The 22001-nt window shown below is 47.9% G+C and overlaps 2 protein-coding genes across 4 annotated transcripts in view; one reads left to right on the forward strand and one right to left on the reverse strand.

Moving 5' to 3' along the window:
• htr2cl1 (5-hydroxytryptamine (serotonin) receptor 2C, G protein-coupled-like 1) overlaps window positions 1-22001 on the reverse strand; it is a 71282-nt gene that overhangs the window by 46289 nt on the left and 2992 nt on the right. The gene's annotated exons all lie outside the window — the stretch shown is intronic.
• LOC101072997 (serine protease 27-like) lies at window positions 18773-21295 on the forward strand. The gene is made up of 6 exons (XM_011606609.2): window positions 18773-18888; window positions 19548-19568; window positions 19913-20072; window positions 20178-20440; window positions 20511-20644; window positions 20734-21295. The coding sequence occupies exons 1-6, from the start codon at window positions 18831-18833 to the stop codon at window positions 21172-21174; spliced, it is 1077 nt and encodes a 358-aa protein (XP_011604911.2). The 5' UTR covers window positions 18773-18830; the 3' UTR covers window positions 21175-21295.

The following is a 22001-nucleotide window of genomic DNA, read 5'->3' on the forward strand; positions in this document are numbered from 1 at the left end:
GCCAAAAAGATTCGTAAAATTAATCGTTTACGTCCACTGAACGAACTACGAGAAAAGGAGCAAAGGAGCTAAACCAAGTTATGGACTCGCCTTTGTCAATGCTAATCCTCACCCCCATCAGGCCAGTCATTTATTTCAGAGGGCTTAATGCTATATAATTAGCAGCTGACATTAATAGGATAGCTCATGATTAGCAAAGACAGCTGATGATGGAAAAGAAACGCGAGTCTAATGCTTCCTTGCATTTATGGCCCACTTCCTGTGCTAAGCTAGTCAGATGTTTTTTTCCAATTTCCTCAATGTCGGCGTGAAAAATCTCCAAATCCAAATAAAAACCGGATTCAACTCCTTTATTCTTTCGTTTCTCTACGTTATTTCTTTCCCTCCCTCCAACAACGTCTCCCGTTGACATTTACAAGAGCATCGAGACCTTTTGCCCACTTTTCTCAACGGACGTCAGGCGCTGATGCAAATGAATGCCGAGCCAATGCTAATATACACCTAGTAGAAAAGCTATAAAGTGCTAGCTAAAAGAGTGATTTAATACCTGCGCAAGTCTAGCAAGCGGTGGCCTTTACGCTATGAGAAGACAACGCTAGGCTAGCTCTACACCCCCAACAGGTCCTAATCAGATGACCTTCTGAGTTTATTACAGAGTGGGTCCTAAATGAACCCCAAGATTAGCGAAATGTTAGCTTCCTCGGTAAAGTGCCCTTTGAAGACTCATTTGCATCTCCCACACGACACCTGCGACATGTCATTCATTAGGACACTTCCACTAGCTGGATATGGCAGCTCTAATAGGAGTTAGCACTAATGCTAGCTAACACACTGCATTGCTTGACAATCAGTCAAGTGCACTGGGGTCGGGGAAGGGTCGCCCCTCCCCCGTTTCATTGCCACCGCGTTGACATCATTCATTACTCCGGCTGCCTCGTGGATGCTACATCGACATGGAATGCTAACAAATGTTCACCGTCTGTGGATCGTGATACAGCTCTTAGTCGCATTAGCGAAATCAAATAACTCAGTCAAAGGTTCAATTATCATAACAATGATGGCTGTATGTGACGCTAGTGATCTGATAGCAGCTATAACATCATGAGCAACTCCCGGCTAGATGTTTCTTGGATAATTTTCGGGAGCTCAAATTAGCTTTAGAGTTGTAAAAATTGCAAATGCTACGCTTTTACGAGCAACAAATGTCTTCTTTGGGCATCTGAAGGAGTTGGCGGGTCGTGCATTTTTTATGCTAATAAATGTTTAAACGGATCAACCTTATCGCAGCTCTTTTCGCTACCACCGCCTGTGAGGTGGATCATCGATTTACCGTAATATTCCGCGCTGACCCGACAGTTTAGCACTGCTAACCAGCTAAGCGCTACTGAAATGTTTGACTGGGCGAACTGGGATTTAGCTGGAGGACACAACCTGGTGGAGAGCTTGACGCTACGCGCAGGACTGGCGCCCAAGTACCTCAGCGAGACTCGTGCTCCTCATGTTTAAGCAACGCTAATGAGCGTTAGCGCGAGTCAGCGGGTCGTGACCCCTGTGACCTCTGCTGCCGTTACATCCATTTGTAAACTCGTCTCAAGGACAAAGTCAATAATCGTGCTGCCGTGTAGCTCTGAGATTATAGCAGCGTAGCGCTAATCCAGCATGATTTCCATTAACCTGTGTGTGTGTGTGTGTGTGTGTGTGTGTGTGTCCTGGTGCTCCCCGTCTCCCTCTGCAATCTCGTCCTCTCACAATTGAGAATCATTTTTTATTTTCACACAAATGTGAGGTAACAGAAGCTAATCCTCAGGCGGCGGCAAACAGACGGGAGGGGCGGGGAGTGTGTGTGTGTGTGTGTGTGTGCGTGTGTGTGCGTGTGTGTGTGTGGGGGGAGGGGGGTGGACTGCATGTTGATGTCAAATGAGAAGATTCTGAATTAATCCACTGCCCTGGTTTCCTTGTGAATAATCCCTCCAGACAGTCTCCTCTTGGGTTAGCTTGCGCAGCGCCGCCGGCGTCCCCTTTAGCTTGGTAGCTACGGCCACTTTGAAAAAAACCAGGCTGACGCGGCCGAGGAACTCCCCCCTGGGGGGGGGGCAGTAGGGGGACGGTGCAGGACAGGAAGGACTGGGCTGTCCATTTACCCCACATGACGATGAAAGGCTAACGCCTTCACGTCGCTGATCAGGACAAGCTAGCTCACAGGAATGAACTTTTCAGGAAAAGCAGCAGGGTTAGCTAAACGCCACCAGAGATGTTGTCAAGAGTTATTATTGGATTATAATAAGCTCAGATGTTTATGAGACACTCGGGGCTAAGGCGAACGATGCTAACTGAAACCTTTAGGAGGTCAGAGACCAGAAATTTACCTCAAACTACAAGCTTGTACCATTCTACGATCATCAGATCTCATTTTCCTCGTGTTAGCCAGCACAAAGCTAACACGTGTGATCATTTGGGGCAAAGGTTCTCCCTGTTAGCAGGATGCTAGAAAAATAAATGACCAACAACGGAAACAAGACTTCAGGAATTGCTATAACGAGTTTGCTGAGTTTGCTGCATTAGCTACAGACAGCAGCACTCCCAACGAGCTAGCGCTAGTCCGTCTGTATTTAAATATTGAGCACGAAAGAATGCTGTAAAATTTATATGTCAGCATTAAGACGCTAACACCGAGCACAGCATTAGCGGGGCCGCGACCCCTCTGAAGCAGAGATGGACGTGCGTCATCTAGCGTTAGCGTGGATGCTAACTGTGCTATTTTGCACTGCAGCTTTTCAATATAATCTAATATTTTCTGGCTTTTGGACTAAAAAAATGTGCAGTTGTTTTTTTTCCCCTTATTTTATTGATGTTGCTGTTCCTGCACATTTTTCCGATGACTCCTTTTTAACTTCCAGACTCTCCCGGGAACGACCAGCACGCCGCCGCATAAAAGCTACACTCAAATTAGCTGAAAGATGTGGACGCGAGGGGGGTGTGAGACAAGGACGGAGACATCAGGACAGGCTGCTGCCACCCCCGGCAACAACGCCGGTGAGGGAGCGATGCTAACCGCGATGCTAACCGCGTGGCCTTGGTTAAAATGGTCGTGACGTCCTTGAACGCTAACCCCAACCTTCGTCCCTAGCTAGCATGGCGCGGGCCGCTAGGTGAAGAGCCGTAGATGAATCGGAGTGAAGAGAAGGAACATCTGGGTGGGAGAGTGACCCCCCCCTCCCCATCTGCCCCCCCTCCCCCCCATCTGCCCCCCGAGCATAAAACCGTTAATATTGCAACGGCAACACGCCCGGCGGGACGTCCCTCCGAACTGTTGCCACGAAAGATTTGATGCATTTTTTATGTTAAACTGTTCCAGTAGCGACTGATGCTAACAGCTAGCCTGCTAGCGACTGATGCTAACAGCTAGCCTGCTAAAAATCCCACAGAACATCTCCTGACCCGTCTGATCTCATTTGAGGAACCAAATGAACCGGAGAGGAGGTGGAGGGGGGGGGGCAGGAAGGAGAAGAGAGACAAGATGTTAGGAGACAACAAAGGAGACAACGAAGGAGACAACAGAGGACGAATCACTGAGATTCTGGGAGAGAAGAGACGGAAAAAAGGAGAGTTGAGGAGGGTCTGGTCTCCTCCCTCCTCCTCCTCCCTCTCCCTCCTCTTCCTCCCTCCTCCCTCATCTTCCTCCTCCCTCCTCTTCCTCCTCCTCCCTCATCTTCCTCCCTCCTCCCTCCTCTTCCTCCCTCCTCCCCCCTCCCCCCTCTTCCTCCCTCCCTCCTCCCTCCTCCCCTCCTCCCTCCTCTTCCTCCTCCCTCCTCTTCCTCCCAGGCCAGGCCAGGCCAGTCCCAGTCCCAGACCAGACCCAGACCAGACCCAGACCCAGACCCAGACCAGACCCAGACCCAGACCAAACCCAGACCCAGTCCCAGACTAGACCCAGACCAAACCCAGACCAGACCCAGACCCAAACCCAGACCAGACCCAGACCCAGACCCAGACCAGACCAGACCAGACCAGACCCAGACCCAGACCCAGACCAAACCCAGACCCAGACCCAGACCAAACCCAGACCAAACCCAGACCAGACCCAGACCAAACCCAGACCAAACCCAGACCAGACCCAGACCCAGACCTGTCCAGTTTTGGCCCCAATGAGGTCGACCATGAATCAGAATCAGCCCTTTTGACGCCGGCGCCACATGGAGGTGAATCCAGAACCGGTCCCGCTCTCCTAAATTATCCCTGATTATCCCATTGAGTCTCAGCGCTCCGGATCAGGGACCTGAGGGCCGAGTGCTCGCGTGATTCAGCCTGATGTCCAAATGAAGACAAACTGGACCCAGAGGAGGTTTCTCATGAAGTTTAGCATGATGCTAGCTGCTAACTGTATAAACAAAGTGCTCCCACAACGTCACATGTTCAAGTGTGTTAGCATCGTTAGGACGTTATTGGAGCTTTAAAAGGACTCGCTAGCTCTGACCACTGCTCAAAGTTTTTAGCTAGCTCCTTGGTGGACTGAGTGGTCCGAATGGTAACGGATCGACCGTTAAAAGGTCCAACATGTCACCTGACAGCAGGTTTAACCCCCCCCCAGTGTGTCATAACCCCCCCAAATGTTTTCAGCTTGTTGCAGGAAATTGCAGACGACACATTTTTATTTGATTGATCGTCTACGTGCGTAAATTATGTATCGCACCGCTCGGTCTTCTGCTGGTTCTGGTTCTGGTTCCAGTACCGGGGACTCTGAGGTGGCTCCCGCCGGTACCGTTTCCTCGATTGATACTCGATGCTGTGCTAGCAACTTCTGAATGAGCTCCGGCTTTTCCCGCTAGTTATTTATGATTTAATATTCTGCTGTAGCGTTTATGGGCCTGGAGGGTCGCGCGCTAGCTCGCGGATGCTATCGGAGCGGTTGGCGCCGCTCCTGGAAACTCATCGTTTCAGGGTGGCAGCACTAGCGGAAGGTGGACCGATCTGCTTTACCCCAGCAATGACCTCACTCAAAGGAGGGGGAGGGGGGGTGTCGGGAGGGGGGGGGACTTGGACACACGGAGGTCACAGAGGTCAGCGCTCCATCACTCGCCCTCTCCTCAATTCTATTACCGGACATTTATTCCATCTGTCGCTCTTCACCTGGAAGCTCAGGTGGGGGGGGGGGGCAAACCACCGAGGGGGGGGGGGGGGGTCTCCTCCAGACGGGGCTTCTTTATCACATGTAGCAGGGCTAGCTTAGCACGAGCAGCCAAAAAGAGTTTTATCAAACCTACAAGCTTGTGAGACTAACAAACTGCATGCTGTGTGTGTGTGTGTGTGTGTGTGTGTGTATGTGTGTGTGTGTGTGCGTGTGCGTGTGCGTGTGTCAGAGAGATGATCGCTTTGTTTTCTTCTGTCTGTCTAGCTTAACTTAAACTGTCAGCTCAACAACACGTCCTCGGCCACTTAGCGCCCTGCTAGTGACACCTCAGCCCCGTCAACATCACAAAGAAGTGTGTGTGTGTGTGTGTGTGTGCGTGCGTGCGTGCGTGCGTGCGTGTGTGTGTGAACTTTAATGACAACAAAATGACACAATTTTAAAGGAAAACAGCGATTAGCAACAAACTGCACCAGTTTGGCGAAGCATTCCACCGAGGTCGGTTTCCGCCGCGTTTGTTCCTTTACGCTAAAGGTCAGATTTAGCATTTTGACCTTCATTACCTGCCGTCTTGCTTCATATCGTCCCCGCTAAAGTTTCCTCCCACCGGGACGAGGAGGCGCCGAGCGTTAGCTGCTGATGTTAATGATGCTTTTTGTCCCTGATAGTTCGAGTCAGGGGTGGGAAAGTCTCCGCTTGAGCTACTGCTAACGGCTAACTGATATACAACAGAAAGTATTTCTACCTCTTGTTGTCTCCTGCCAACAGGAAGATGCTAATCTAATTCTTAAAGATGTGTTTGACTCCTGTCCCGACCGTATTTTGTTCCATTTTTGACGTGTTCCATGTCATGATCTAGTCTGATTAGCAATGCTACGCACATCTCCTCATCTCCTGCTCTCCAACTCCCCCCCCCCCCCCCCACCACCAGATCTGAGCCGTTAATGGTTTTAGCAGTAGCGCTAACCCTCCCCCCACTGATTCTGTTTTATTGTATTTTTTCTTGCCGTCCGACACCAATTACGAGTCAACGGGATGTTTTTCCGAACATTGTGCCTGCTGCGCGTGAGGCTAACCTGCGTACCCGCTAGCTGACTAACAAATTCACTTCAAATAGGATCTTTTGTTTTTGTAAAAATTTGCATTTATGTCCTTCCGAGAACGACACTTTAGCAAATTAGACAACAAATAAACGGGCAGGAAGGAAAACGACTCTCACACGACAAAGATGATTTAAAAACTCGTCTCTGGGGATATTAACGCTTGCTAGCTTTATGACCAGAGAGCTGTTCCATGTTAGTTTTAGTGTCGGTGTGTCGAATTAAAATACAAATCTGAAAGACTAATTAATTAAAAGTTTATTTTAGTCAAATGAAAACATTTGTTTCTTCCGACGTGCGTCACCGTTTAATGGAAATAACCTCGTTAAACAAATGAGTTTCCTTATCAGACATTTTCTGCAGTTAGCAAACGTCTTCTTCACGTGTTTATACGGGTCCGAAAAACTCAGGGCCGACTGGAAGGCACACACACACACACACACACGTTCTACTGTCTTTGTGAGGACTCTTCAACCTGACCCGTCCCTGGTTGGGAGCACCATCAGGACTGTCCCTACCTCCCAAAAATGTCCTCATTTTGCCAGCAAAATAAACCACAAAAGTTGTCGTTTCTTGCTAATGCTTGAATTTTTCATTAATTAGTGCCTCTGTTAGCGTTAGCATGTGCCAGACTGCACAGACCAGCCTGTTTCACCCTCCAATTGGATCATTTTGCCACCCTTGCTTGTCACGGATACAAAGGTGCTGCAATTTAGCATGTCGGTTGGCTAGCAGCACTAAGAGTAACAACTGGGTTGTTGCTGTGCTAACAATTTCTTTCTCAGAAACATAAGAAAGCAGATTGCTTCATTTTGACGTTAGGTTGCGCAGCTCCGTCAGTCCTGCTACACGCGCGCGGCGGCTCATTATCCACCGCAGCTTCCATTAAAGTCAGGCAGCAGCCTGGGCGGCCTCAGGCTGCCGAGCAGGTTTCCTCACAACGCATCACCATAAAGAAAATTGAATTGCCTCAAAGCTGCAGCGCCAGTCTGGGAGATTTTTTTTTCCAAAAGAGAGCGATTATTGAAACTCATCCTCAGCGCGCTTGGCTACTTCAACATATTTCATTCCGCCTTTAATTTTCTGTCACGTCCGACAGATTTAATCACGATGTGACGAGCTTCTTACCGCCCGAGAAATGCTCAGCTAACCTTCGGTTATCAGCCCAGAATGATCGACGTCTCGGAATACCGTTCCATCCGAATTCCATCGATATTCTGCTAGGACGCAGTGACGCGAAGCATCCACACGGGGTGCTCTAGAGTTGGTCTGTCGGAGGGGGTTGTCCTGCATCTGTCCTGCCAAACAAACGTGGGACATTCGTCTCCTCCTTTAACAAAGAGCCTTTGAGTCTCCTGAATGTCATCAAAGCATCAAAGCCACGCTGCGGTCTACGTATGTCACTCTTTTCCTGATCGATTTCCTTTTCCTTTTGGAATGTTGCCTGGGAGCTGCTCAGCCGTGCTCGGTGTCACGCTAACGAGCTTGAGACTCGGAACGCTGCTCACGTTTTATCGTAGCATAAAGGAGAGTCCAACTCTGCGTCTCATTGTGGTGTAATAGTAATTACAGCTGTGTGTGTGTGTGTGTGTGTGTGTGTGTGTGTGTGTGTGTGTGTGTGTGTGTCGGAGAGAGGAAATGTTTTGGGAAAGTTGCCCTCCAAGGCTGTGCTGCTAATTACCTTCCTGAAGCATGCTAATTGCTAGCACTGCTGATGGTTTTTTTTTTCCAGATTTGCCAGATCTCCCCTGCTGACCGAAGCTTCCTTGTGTCCAACAGCGCCGACTTTAGCAACACCCGTAGGCTACGTCGCTAACAGGACTGAACCCGAATTAGTCAGCGCATGTCCGACTTTGATAAGTTCCCGCTCACCTCTTACAAACATTTGCTAAAGTGGGCGGAGCTTTGTGACCAAAGAAACAGCTTACGGTCCTCCGAAGAGATGCTAATCTTGTTTGATCCTTGTCCCTCGAACGAGGGAATCAGCCTTCATCCATTCAGTGGATGAAAGGAACGCGGAACTGCTGCGAAGACCCCCGCGCAGCTAGCGTACCCCGCGCAGCTAGCGTACCCCGCTGCGAGCTCTCAGCGCTATTTACCCTAGTTTCCTGTTGAATAGGTTGTTGCTAGTGCTACCATTCAGCTAAAGGGGAAGCTGACTTCTGAGGGCTCTTTTGCCCCCTGCTGGACTTTCTGAACACATTCCCATACTTCTGCTCTCACACTCTTTAGAGGCTTGGTGGGAACTTCACCTCCGTTCATCGGAGTTTTACGATCCAGAAATTCCACACGCCACGTCCTCGCACCCCGCGAGAGCGCTAAACCCTCGGCTTCCTTCTTCTCGCCTGCTAGCTTCTCTCTTCTGTTCTGAACTTTGCACCTCATCTCTCAGTCTTGGTTAAACAGCGAACTCTGCCTGCTGTTCCTGGTCTCGGCGCGGCGCCCCCTGGGGAGGGGATTTCCATATCACGCCGGGGCTGTTAATGTCGCGTCGCTCTTTCCAGTGGCGCTGAAATAATGATGCTAATTCAGCCAGCGCTCAGGTACGTGGATTTAAGGTCAGCTCAAAGGCTCGTAAAGGTTCAGTTATCTCGAAATTCACTGACCTTTTCCGGGATGTCGTAACTGGACCTCAGATTAGCCGCATGATCAGTGCGGCCACTAACGTTCTAAGAGAAAACGATTTCTGGTAAACAGCCCCTGTCCAGCGGAGCAAAGCCTCCTGCTAGTGCAAACGTGCTGCTGCTAACGTAAAGGACATCATGTGTCCTTATCGGCTCGACGTGCAGCTACTCTTACCTCCAATTTGGACACATTGTCACCTACGCACAAACTTGAATGGCAGTTAATGCTAATGCGTGCTCTTAAGCTAATCGGCGTCCTCTTCATGGCTAAGATGCTATTTTTTACAATGCTGAGAGGAGAGGGATGGAGTGGGACGAAGAGGACGATTGAGGAGCCATTTGTGTAGGATAGCGGCACAAGAGCGTAGCAGCGGTGTCACAGCTAATAGCATCTTTTATTGGCATCTTACGCCATTAAAAATGAAACAAAAAAGGTGTCGAGCAGCTTCTGATCTGATCTCTCATCAGATTCGCACGTTCTCCAAAGACGACTTAAAAATTCTGATGTTCCGAGCGGAGGCGCCGCTGTTGATTTATTCATGTGCAGATCGGCGGGTGGCACGCTCCACGAGATTGTCCAAATTGAGCTGCCAGTGCTATCAGAATTAGCGATTGTTGCTTGCTGAGTCGGGGAGAGAAAACTCGGAGGAAAGAAGTTAGCGAGCCGCGGATATGATTATGCACCGCTGACGAGCCCGTTTTGGCCTGTGAGATAATCTAGTTTGTGTGTGTGTGAGTTTATCCTGCAGATCAATACGGTGGTTTGATCGTGGGGGGGGGGGGGGTCATGCGAAGGTTTGCTCTCTCTCTGCTACAACTGCTAATGAAACCAGGGATCACCTGACCCTGCACTAACCTCAGCAGACCGCTGGAATAGCTGAGAAGCCTCTGGAGCCGTGGTCAGAAACCTGAGGCGCGGGGGCCAGAAGTGGCACGCCGTCGTGTAACCAGCGGCAGGAGCTGTGACGCTGCATTCCCAAGGATCGGGGCGGCACGTCACGGATGAGTTGCGAGTGTGTGTTGCACCGGTGCTGCAACTTTAACGGGGAAAGCTCGCTTCTTCCCCTTCGACGCCAAAAATGACCTTTGCCGCTGTCGTGATACACAGACGACCCTTTACCCACCGACAAATTGATCTCACAACCCCAAGCGGTAAAATCATGGAACATCTATTCTTGTGGGGACAAATGGAAATAAAGTTGCCAGGAAATTGAAAACCAGAGGATCGTTGATTTGATTCAGGAGGTAAAAGGCAATCAAGGAGTGTCCTGATCAGCTGTTTCCCTCCGTCGCTCCATCTGTCCTGGTCTCTATGGCAACAGACTATTCCCAGCATTCCCACTTGGCATCCGTCGCACAGCAGCCCTGCTGAATGTCTGCATGCAGAGGTGTTGCGATGGGGCGGGGCATGCTAATCCTTCAACCTGTTGACGGTAGACAAACTCGGAGGGGGGGGTTGGGTTGGGTTGGGGGTCCTTGAGGGCTGTTTTGGACCCTTCCTCCCGTCTCCGTCACACTCTGTTCAAGCAAATCAGAGCTCTCCGCTTTGCTCATCGTTGCGAATCAAAAAAGGTCTCATTCACTGATGCGTCATGACGCCGATCCTGGAAGCAGCCCGTCATCTTTCCTGAAACGCTCTGTAGCCTCATCCGTCCGCACGCGGTGCGACTGCAGGCCTGGATCCTCCTCAACCACCTCCCCGCTCCCGTCTGATCCGTTAGCCGCTCTCTCCATCTGCTTTCACCCTCCGCTGAATCCCTCGTCTCATGCGTAGCCTTTAGCTCAACGTGGACCAAAGGAAGGGTGAAGTTAGCCGAGAGGAGGAAGTGGACAGATAGGAGGAAGAAGACCTAGCATCTGACCTGGAACTAGCAGAGCGTGAAGATGTGAACCAAACCAAATGAAGGAGTCGATTTTCTAACATCATCATGTCTGTCAAAAGTTCGTAAAGTTGCAAAGATGACGTCTTTTCCGCGGATTATCAAGATTAGCACGTTGATTTATTTCCTTGACGCTCACCCGGCTCACCGAGAGAGATCCGTCAGTCAATCTCGTTTCTAAATGACGGTGAAGCGTCGGCAGTTCCTGCCAGCAAAGCTTTTAGCATCATTTCCAGAAGTTAAGTTAGCTCTTTCCAGCGAAAAACCAGCGTGTGCTTTAGCCGCAGGTGATAAATCCGCTAGGTGGGCCCCCCCGACGTTAAGGGGAGCCAGCTGGTGATGGGATCCGCGGCTCTTTCATGCGAGCCAGATCGTTTGGCAGAGCCCGGCGCTCCGGCGGCACCTGAACACCTCTTCACGTGGAGCCGCTCTAGCACTTGTGACCCATCCAAATTGGAAGGCTGTGATTGAGCCGCGCAGGTGCACCACTTCAGCCTCGGTGTGTCCACGGTAGCTTTGTTTCACGTTCTGTTCGGCTTCAAAAAGTAACCTATTCTCCGTTGGGTTTGAAATCCCGACTCCCGCAGCAGGAAAAGTGGTGGCAGTTGGAGGCGTCTCACCAATATCAACGGAACGGGCTGTCAACCATGATTCTGAGTTAGCATGACTTAAGATTTCTGATAACTGGGGTCTAAAAGCGGAAAATACGCTGCACTTTTAGTTAGCATAGTGCTAACAAACTTCAGATGTCAGTCGGCCGTCTCCGGCACTAACATCTGAGTTTCCATCAGATATTTGCACATTTGTTTCCTTTTTAGTAGCTCAAAGTAGCTGCAGCTACGTTAGCCTAAATCGCCACGGAGCCTTCGGATGCGTCGTAATGAAGCCGACAAAATCACATTAACCTTTCACAGACGCGTCGTCTTCCAGATGCTGCAGATACGAACGAGGAGATTAATTCCCAGGAAAGTTTTCCTCATTCTCCAGCGAAACTCCTAATCTCGCGCTTTAACGGGGTCTCATTGATTTAAGGGTTTCATTACAGGTTGCCCTCGCAGCTAACACAAACCGAGGCGAGCTAGCACATTTGGTTGTTCGCCATAGCAAGACAAAAGCACCAACATGAGCCCTTAAAGCGCCGGTTAGAGCCCAAGAAATTCTACAAAAAGAAGAAAATAATGAAAGTAGCGGCGAGGTTAGCCTGGCTAAAAGTTCATTGGTTGATGACCAGCTAGCCAAGGTGGTTTGAGTAGCATCACCTGCTCTGAATTCTTGTGGATCTAATTAACTATCCAAGCCGAGTGGATTTCTATTCCTGTCACACACACACACACACGCAAACACACACACACGCAAACACACACACACACGCGATATTAAAATAGGGATGAGTGTAGCCGCTGATGCTGCATCAACTGGAGGGTGAAGTGCCTCCATCACGATGCTTCTGTGTTTAATCGACTCCCAAATTCAATCATTTCTAGAAAAGAAACTCACTTTTTTAATCTTTAAGATGTTTTTTTAGACAACTGTGTCTTTATGTCCGTTTATGCTTTAGAACTGACTTTGTTAAACCTAAAATTAAACCTAGCATAGCCGATAAAGGTCTGAATGACTGTGGTTACATGCTAACTGAAGCTAAGCTAGCTGTCTTAGATCATTTTTGGCATGCGAGCAAGCTCGTCAGGGAACTATTTTTTGTCAGAATTGCTGAATGTTCCCAGTTCTGTGCTTGTTTTGTTCTGTGGGGTTCTGCTGCCGCTCTGCACCTGTATCCTCTTCACGTCTCATCTCATCTCTCTCCTGCTGCGGTTATATTTACAGGAAGTGAGTTACAGGTGCTCCTCAGAGACGAGCTGCAAAAAAGAATCGCATCAAAATCAAATTTCACTTCAGCGGTGGATGGGTACGCAGGTGGTCGGCTCAGACATTCAGACGGTCCTAAATCCAATACAGACCCAATATCTTGCGATGTGACCTCAGCGGGAACGGTCCCATCGCCATCGTGGGCTTTCACATCACTGTCCCGCGACAGTTTCAGCAATTTTACACTAGTGGGCGCTAATGTTGCTAAGATAGATTCATTTACTTTATGTAAATGAATGAGTTTCTAAGCTTTATTCAGGACGGAAGAACACGGTTGATTGCAGTTCCGTGTTAGCAGGTAGCTTTGGGAGACGATGGAACCAAACCGCAAGTAAAATCAAAGCAATTAGCTAGCGCCTATTATCGTGTGTAGCATCTGTTTTGGAGTAATCGTGGGTGTTTTGGTGGAATGCTTCGAATTACGAAGCAGGCTTGAGACACACGGTGGGAAGGATGGGACAAAAGAGATGTAGCCATATGGTAAGAGGGAGTCTGTGGAAGCTAGCTAATGGGGAACCCGTTTGAAATCAATATTCTTAATGAAATGAAAAATGTGATGTCGTTATAGACGCATCAGTTACCAACGGAACATCTTAGCTCCCATTCTTAGATTGAAATTGTTTTATCATGCTAATACTATGATCAAATACCTTCCTGCACACTATGTAGATGAACACTGATTAGCCATGGAGCAACATTAATCATATCAATTGGGATTGTTTACGTTTATAATGCTAATGGTAACATTCGTGATTTATAAATGAGGAGCCGAATGATCAGGTAGTAGCCATCTCACGGTCACAACGCTGTAATCTGAAACCACGAGCATCCTGAATATTCTGCACATTAGCGTAGCCCGGCGGGAATCGCTCCGGGCTAGGTTCTCGAGCTGAGGGTAAGAGGCTTACATCTGCAACGCAAAGTTTTTACACACAAATGGGATTAATTTCATCAGCGGGTGGGAAAATAAGAAAGTCGCTGGAGCTTCCAGAGGCCGATACTTCAGCTACGTTGCTTCTGGTCTCTGTCTCGTCACATTTTCCTTCAGGGCGTCAAGTCCTGTCCTCCAGTGCGACTTCCACACCAGAAAAATTGGATTATTTCGTAACAAAAACAGACCTAAATGCCAAATAGGCTGATTCTGATTTACAAGTTGTGGTTATTCTGATTTTGCGAGGAGCTCAATGGTTAATCCTTCACTTACACCCGTTGTTTTGACATCTAGCCGAGTTAAAGCGTCGCGCTACAAGCACACAGATGAATGTTTACCGTCATATTTTGCGAGGAAACAGTTTTTTTTTCTGTGTGTTTAAGTCTGAACTCTGCTTAGAAAAGCAAATTGTTAGTCGCTTTCATTCGCACAGAGGTAAAAATACCTTCGGGGGTGACCTGAAGCCTCAAAAGCACAAACAATGATAGCTGAAGAACAACTTTGATGAGCTGTGGTTTATTAACATGAAAAATGGTTCCCTCTGGGGTGTTTTTATCTGGTCGCTAATGGTCACATTTATCTTGGCTAAATTGCTATCAGGTTGGCTGATGCTAGTTTTTGCCTCTATCTGTGACATTACACGACAATTCCAAGTCATGACAGTGACCTCTAGAGGAACAACCGGTATTGAGCAACAGTGACCACGAGTACATAAGCATTCCATAAAAAACTTGCTCAGAATTCTCCCCACACAGCTCATAAATCCCAGGTGTCAGCAGGTCTTGAATCCCACTGCGAGATAAAAATGATGAAAAAAAAACCCAACGCAAGCGGAGGGTCGTAGTCCGGGGTTCACGTGGAGATAAAAAATAACTTTCAATAAAATAGGGGGAAACTGTGAAATTCAATCAAACACGCTCAGCCTAAAGTCTCACACTCACATCTTTACATTTCTATCTTTGTGAGGACTTTTATAGAAAAGACACCTTACCCAGCTCCTAACCATCCCATCTAACCCCCTCAGCCTAATCTAAACTCAAATTTAACCCCAACTTTTAAACCACCACTGAACCCTCAAACGGTCCTTTGAAATTGTGAGGCCCAGCAAAATGGACCCACTTCACAATCATGGTCCCACTTTAGCAGCAAGATGACTCTGGTCCTTAAGATGTAGCAAATGTGAACACACACACACACACACACACACAAACCATACACAGATGTGGGCGGAGCCTCAGAGGTGACATCAGCATGAGATCACAGCACACGACCACAGTCCAGGTGAGGCTCGCCTTTCCTGTAATCTCTAACCGTCTGGAAATCAGTCCAACTGGTTTGTCTTACTGGAATAAAAAAAGATGAGTGGATCCCCGTTGTGGAACAAATGAACAGAAAATAAACAGCGCCGAAGAGACGCGAGTGGTCGAGCAAATGCAGATTAGGTCAGTCAAGAGCGGCCGATAACCTTCTGTGGCTGTAAAAGCCTGTTTTACAGCAAGACCTGGCCTCCCTCCCTCCCTCACTCACTCACTCACTCACTCACTCACTCACTCACTCACTCACTCACCATGTATGACCCTCCAGGGTGTCAGACAATTAATAGATTTAGCGAGGTCTTTGTTACATGCCTGCATTGCTAATTGGTAGAAATGTGATTATGCTGAGGTCTCTCTCTCACACACACACACACACTCACTGATGCAGTGACTCAGATGTGTTGGTATGTCAATGTGGGCGGAGCTAAAAGGGGAGGGGCAGCCCTGCCGGCGTTAGCTGCTTCGTCCTGTAAATACAAAATGCACAGGCTAACAATAACTATGTGGAAAAACGCGGAAAAACAAGCCATTTCTCCTCTTATCTTCCTCCATCCATCCACTTCTGCCTCCTCTAACCCCCCCCCCCCTCCACCCCACCCCCCCTTTCTGTCCATAATCCTCCGTAGAAGAGCGCCGTAAATGGAGGATAAAACAGGTTTCAATTAAACACGTTGTGATTCGAGTCACACTGGCAGCGGCCGGCAATTTGAATGAGATGGATCACATGTGAGGCCCCCACACAAACACACACACACACAGTTTGAGGGCATTTGTGAGGACTTTGCCGCCTTCTGCTGAATTTCTATTAAAAATGTGTGTCATGTCTGCGGATGATTACAATCTGTGACACGAGGAACAGAAAATTGACTTTGCTGCGGAATCTGAATCTGCACGCGCGTGCGTGCGTGTGTGTGTATCTGTGTGTGTATGTGTGTATGAAGGAGAGAAAGAAAACGAGAGAGCTCATTTCAACAATAAAACCATGGAATAGATTCACACAATTGGAACAAATTGTTTGACTGTTTGTAATGTGTGTGTGTGTGTGTGTGTGCCTGTTCTCACATTTACTATATACCGAGCACCAGGATCCTCATTCTACTACCAAAGTGGGACCATGTTTGGGAAGTGTTGCCATGTTGTTGGTCCTCACAGCTTCAAAGGACAGTTTTAGGGTTAAAACATGTTTTTAGGGTTAGACTTGGGTTTAGGTCAGGGCTAAATGGGATGGTTTAGCTTAAGGAGTTGTGTCAGGGGAGAACTTCCATGAGCAGCTTGACTCCATTGGGGTGAAAAAGGAGCTCATTCATCGAACTTTCTCACTGTTCCCTTCTCTGTTAGCTTGAGCTAACCTGAACAGGCGGCTCTGATTCCTCACTTCACTTTCAAGGTGAATTGGTTCCATCTTTCCATCAAGCTGCTGGATTGTTGTTGTTGTTCCCTCCTCCGACATTGATGTTCAGTTCGGGAGAGGATGCCCTTGCACGCTACGTGTAAACCAATTAGTTCTGCCAGAGTTGGTCCCAGACAGAATATGATTGGCCTCTTGTTGGAATCTATTCTCAGTCGGGTCACATCCCATCAGCGCCATCACACATTCCTCCAGCAGAATCCACGGGATAAACACCGAAGACAAACTAGCTCTGGTCCAGGTTGACTTTTAATCTGGTTTTGTTACTTTTTTGTAAATGTTCTCCTCCTGTTGCCAGAGGAGCCATGTCCTCAGGGATGGATCATCCTCGAGGGATCTCCGAAGGAAAATTGGTCCAAAATCAGTGGGTCAAACAGACCTGTGGCCCAAAATTTAGCCGCGGTCAAAATAAGCATTCCCAACAATTTTTGGCAAGAAAAAAAACCCCAAAACATTATTGCCAAATTTTCCAAACTTGTCAGACTTTTTTTCCCTCATCGCTGTGTTCCGCATCATTTGACTTTCGCTAATTGCAAAAATTGGAGTGTAGCATCAGATTATCAGAGCGGGGCGCTCTTGGCTTTGTTGGTCGGCAGCCATCTTTCAGCCGTTTGAATTCATTCCCAGAGCGCCGCGCCTCGTTTCCGTTCCTTCTGAAGGAGCCTCCTGAGGTTTCCAATGTTGTGATTAGCGCATCGCTTGTTTCTGTCCCTCCAAAGGAGAGACCGGTGTGCATGTGTGAATACCAATGCTAAGCTAAGCTCTCAGTCAAAAAGACCCGTCTCAGAAGTGGGTTTAAAACATTACGATGGGGGCTAAAATGCCTCAAACCGGCACCGTGTAAATGCAAAGCGGGGCATTTGCAGCGATTTCAGGCATGCGCACTACAGCTGCTGAGCTTGTGCAAGTCGTTTCCTGAGTACCTGTAAGTGTAGAACAGATAGAAGAAGACTGGCACACCTCCCAATCACAGAGGTGAAGAACACGCCGGGTCCCCTCAGCTGCCAGTCGATTTTTCCAGTGGCAACTACAACTCCCATGTGTCCAAATGAGGATTTTTTGCATAGGGTAAAATTGGAAAAGAGACTAAAAATAAAACTAGCACCTCGAGCTACAAACATGGTCAATAACTCTGATTTCTTTAGAGTTCTTTCCAAAGGCAGGAAAATTCATTAGATTGCGCACAACGCCAGGGTGCGAGTAAACGCTCCGTGCCTTCCAGTGACGTCTCAATTCCGCATGCTTGGTAGCCTTAGGCGGGAGGTACGGAGGGCCAGAAATGAATGACACTACACAACACACAAAACCCAGAGACAAGCGTCCATTCACACAATTCAAGATACTACGAATTTGAGGGTTTGGGCGGGCTTGTTAGCTCACTGTTGTGATCGCCCACTTCTCGATACTCCCACAAATCTGTTTCATTACCGCCACCTATTGGTCGGGCAGGTCTACTACAGTGTATTTTGCATGGGGAACTGTTTTAAAACTAATTCTAAAACTGTTGTGTAAATGGGGCCATGATAAAAAAGGAAAAGCGCACCAAGGGGTCAAAGGTCAAGGTCACAAACAGATCTATTCTTGGCATCTTTGGACTGAGCTCATGAAGGTGGGATTATTCAGTCCTTCGGTAAATGAAGGAAAATGAAATTGATTAACCTGAGAATGTACAAAAATGAAACTTATGTGATCTCACAATGCAAAAAAGCTTCTAATTGTTAGACTGATGCTACAACCAGGTCCTCATCCTCAGACTTAATTATCAGTTTCTTTCGCGCAGACAAAACCGATCGATGTTATTCAAGCCTCCCTGACTAAACCTGAACGCCTCGTCAATAATCCCGCTACAGCTCAGAGCCTCCAATCTTCACACGTCTGATGAATCCTGAGCAGTTCTGTTGCCCCGCTCTTCCACTGTGATGCATTCAATGACACAACAGCAGACAGCGGTCAGGTCCAATCATCCGGAGGTTTAGTAATAAACCAAATTACAGCTGATTTATTCAGCTCGTCTTTGTCAGAATTATTTTCAGCCGTGTTGTACAAAGATGAGCACAGACTAACCCTCAACCGACAGCTGGGTTTGTTTATTCCCCTAGAGGCCACTGCAGGTACTGCATAATGTTGGAACTTCCAGATTCCTTTCCTCGTTGAACCTTGTTGCCAAACCCTCATGTGGGAGTGAAATCAGATCACACCTCAACCTCCACGTCTCACACACACACACGGGGCAACACAAACAGGTGTTGTACATCTTTAACTATGACAAATATGTTCACACAAGTGCGTTGTGCATAGACTTTAGGGCTAGGCTAGCTAAGTGCTACAGTCTGTGTGAAAATAAATAATCCTGATTTAGAAAACAAGTTTTGTTGTGTTAGGGGGTCACTAAGTCCAATCTCTCATTTTCAAACTCTGAAAGTACAATGCTGTCATGACGGGTATGTCAAAATTGTAGCGTGATTCGTCTCACCTACAAAGATGCCGAAAGTGTTGCGCAATTACTGTCAGAGTGGGCGGAGCCAAGTACAAGAAATACAGTATTTAAAGTGGAGGAGAGCGAAAGAGGCACATTTAAAAATGGCTGCCTGCCAGGTTCTGCATCACGTAGCCGTGCTGATCCTGCTCATGCTGGGAGGTAAGTGCATGTGAGCTCCGGGCAGATACACAACAGTCGCGATATTGCTCAAAATTTGCGAATGGCAGACTGGTGAGACTGTATCTCAAAGACCAGACAGCGAACACCTCAGGACCTGTTTCACTTCAAGGACTTTCGAGGCTGATTGTTGGAGATGGTGAAAGGGAAGAAAAAAAAATTAGGCAATATTTAGACCATAGCTAAATTGACATTAGCAATGCTATCTATCACGAACGTTAATCAGTAGAAATTTCAGGGAGTTTAGAACCAGTTGAGAAAATAGCTATAAAGAAGCTATTTGTGCTTCACATCAGTAAGCAGAGAGCATCTTTAGGGAAGCCGAACATGTTCCAGGAAGTTACTGAACCTGCTGGACCAGTGCATCGGATTTACCAGAATGTTTCTTGTCGCCGCTAGCTGACATCCAGAAAAAGGAAGTTCTGAGGCGTGATTGAGCTTTAAGATGTTTCCCTGAGTGACACAGAGCGAAATTCCTTTAGTTGGGGTCAAACAAAAAGGGAAAAAAAGCCACAAATAAAAAGTATGAACACTAAATAGATGATCTTGTAGCTTAGTTGTTTTTGTCCATTATGGTTCTTTAAAAACCTGTTTAGGTTGAGCATTTATGCTAATTAACTGTGTTTTTCTGCATTTGGTAGGTTGTCGATCACAGCTACCAGGTAAGATCTCATGATCAAACTTCCAAAACGGTGAACATACAGCACAAAAAGTAGAATTTACTTTATTTTATTTATATTAAGTCCTGCCATTGTGAGTCCTGTTGATTCACTCACACCAGCTATGACATCAAGAGCTAAAAGGGAACCACACCCTCACACACACACTCATGGGAAACAATTCTTTAAGATGAACAGAGAATGAGGAACCTGGAGAAATGATCACTGTTCCCGTCAGTTCAACGGAGCAGAAATAACTTTCTCACACGCACAAACAACTGCATGAATTTTCTTACAAGGTTAGCCGACCAAGTTGGAGGATGAGCTTCCGCTCTCTTTTATTTCAGAATGTGGAGTTGCCGTGACCAACAACAGGATTGTGGGAGGCTCGGACGCGTCTCCAGGAAGTTGGCCCTGGCAAGTCAGTCTAAACGAATTTGGGGTGTCTCATTGCGGAGGGTCCCTGATTACCAAAGACTGGGTGCTAACCGCCGCTCACTGCATAGAGTGAGGAAAACATTTTTTTATTTTTTTTTTAAACAGATGGATTTTTAGACAGATGGATCCCAACTACTACTAGTCTAACATTCTGGTCCCTCTGTCTGTGTCAAGTGACTACAGGGGGATAACGGTTTATCTGGGTCGTCACAGCCAGTCGGGTTCAAACCCAAAGGAAGAGTCGCGGACCATTAAACAAGCCGTGTGCCACCCTCGGTACGACTTCCTGACCATAGACAATGACATCTGCCTCCTCCAGCTGTCGGCTCCTGTCAACTTCACAGATAATATATATCCAGTCTGCCTGGCCGCGGCGGACAGCACTTTCCATAACGGAACCAGCAGCTGGGTCACTGGATGGGGAGCGAACAGCAACGGTAAGACCAAACACGTCTGTCTGTCTGGGATACAGTACCAGCGGTAATGTCGGAACATGTCTCCAAACAGGCGAGTTGGAAGACATCCTCCAGGAAGTGAAGGTGCGGGTGGTGGGAAACAATGAGTGTAAATGTTCCCATGCAGTCCTGACAGAGAACATGATCTGTGCTGGCGTGAGAGAGGGAGGGAAGGATGCCTGTCAGGTAATCTGGGATGGCTAGAACGTTGGGGGAGGAGGGGCTAAAGATCTGGCAAATTAAGGTGGTGAAATGTGCCTTGTTCCTCCGTGTAGGGTGACTCAGGAGGTCCTCTCGTGGTCAAACACATTAACGGCAGCATCTGGATCCAGAGTGGCATCGTGAGCTTTGGTGACGGCTGCGGTCAGCCCGGCATACCCGGAGTTTACACACGCGTCTCCAAGTACCAGAACTGGATCAGCAACATCACCGGGAGTACCCGGCCGGGCTCCGTCACATTCTCCTCATCTGGAGTTGACAGCGACTCGGGCTTCGCCTGCCCGACGCCGTCATCACCCCCGTCAACGACGCCCCCGACAACAATGGCCCCAACCCCAGCCGACACAACCACGGCGGTCAGCAACACGCCAGATTTCACGTGCAAAGACAAAAGCATATTTGGCAGCAGTGAAAACGTGGCGCACTTCTTGTTTGCCGCTAACGTCGCCTCGCTTGGTTCTCTGGTTCTGTTGCTGCATGGGGTCGGTGACTACTGACGTGAAAACGTGTACTTTCCCCCCAACTGTTTAAAATAAATGGTTAATCTCGCTTGATCCCTTGTTGAACTTTGTAAAAACTTTCCAACTTTGTCCTAAAATAAAACAGCAACATCAATGAGCGGGGTTAGCGCAGCGTTGAGATTCTTCAGAGGTTCTCTTTTCATTCACACAACCGCTACATGAAAGGAGGAAAGCGCGGCGACCTTGGAAGAATGACACAGGAAAAATAACGCTGGGATTGAAGTGACATTTAACGAACAATAAAACGTTGCCTTATCAACAACGCCGTCTGACAGCAGACGTGGACAAAGCCGCACAGATTCTTCGACTGTTTTCAAAAGAGAACCTGATGCAATTAGCGAATTGTTGACACGCACGAATGCCAGAAGTCAAGAAGGACGAAATGTGGGGAGTGAACTTTCTGTGAGTTTACAAGAGCTTTAGCATTATTGGAGTCTGGCAGTCAAGGAATGTGGTTCAGTGAGGGATCGAAGCAAACAAAGATGGCAAGAGACAAGAATAGAGCCAGGAAGAAGCCAGTAAGAGGACACAGGACCTCAGAAATCGTATATTATCCACCCTCAATCCAACGTCACCGGGCCCATTATAGCCGGTACCCTCTCGTAGCACAACGCTGTCCCACTGTAACCCGACTCTGTCCCAGTGAAGCACTTTAGCCTCTTGGCAGCACCCGCAGAACTGATTTGAACATTTTCTTCTGCTTTCAGCCTTTTTTCAGCTGGAACTAACTGCTAAATTATGCATCAGCGTGTGTCCTGATGCGCCGCTTTAAACGAGCAACCGATGCAGGAACCTCGCTAAGG

Source organism: Takifugu rubripes, chromosome 8, assembly GCF_901000725.2.
Source record: "Takifugu rubripes chromosome 8, fTakRub1.2, whole genome shotgun sequence".
In the NCBI taxonomy this organism is placed as follows: domain Eukaryota; kingdom Metazoa; phylum Chordata; class Actinopteri; order Tetraodontiformes; family Tetraodontidae; genus Takifugu; species Takifugu rubripes.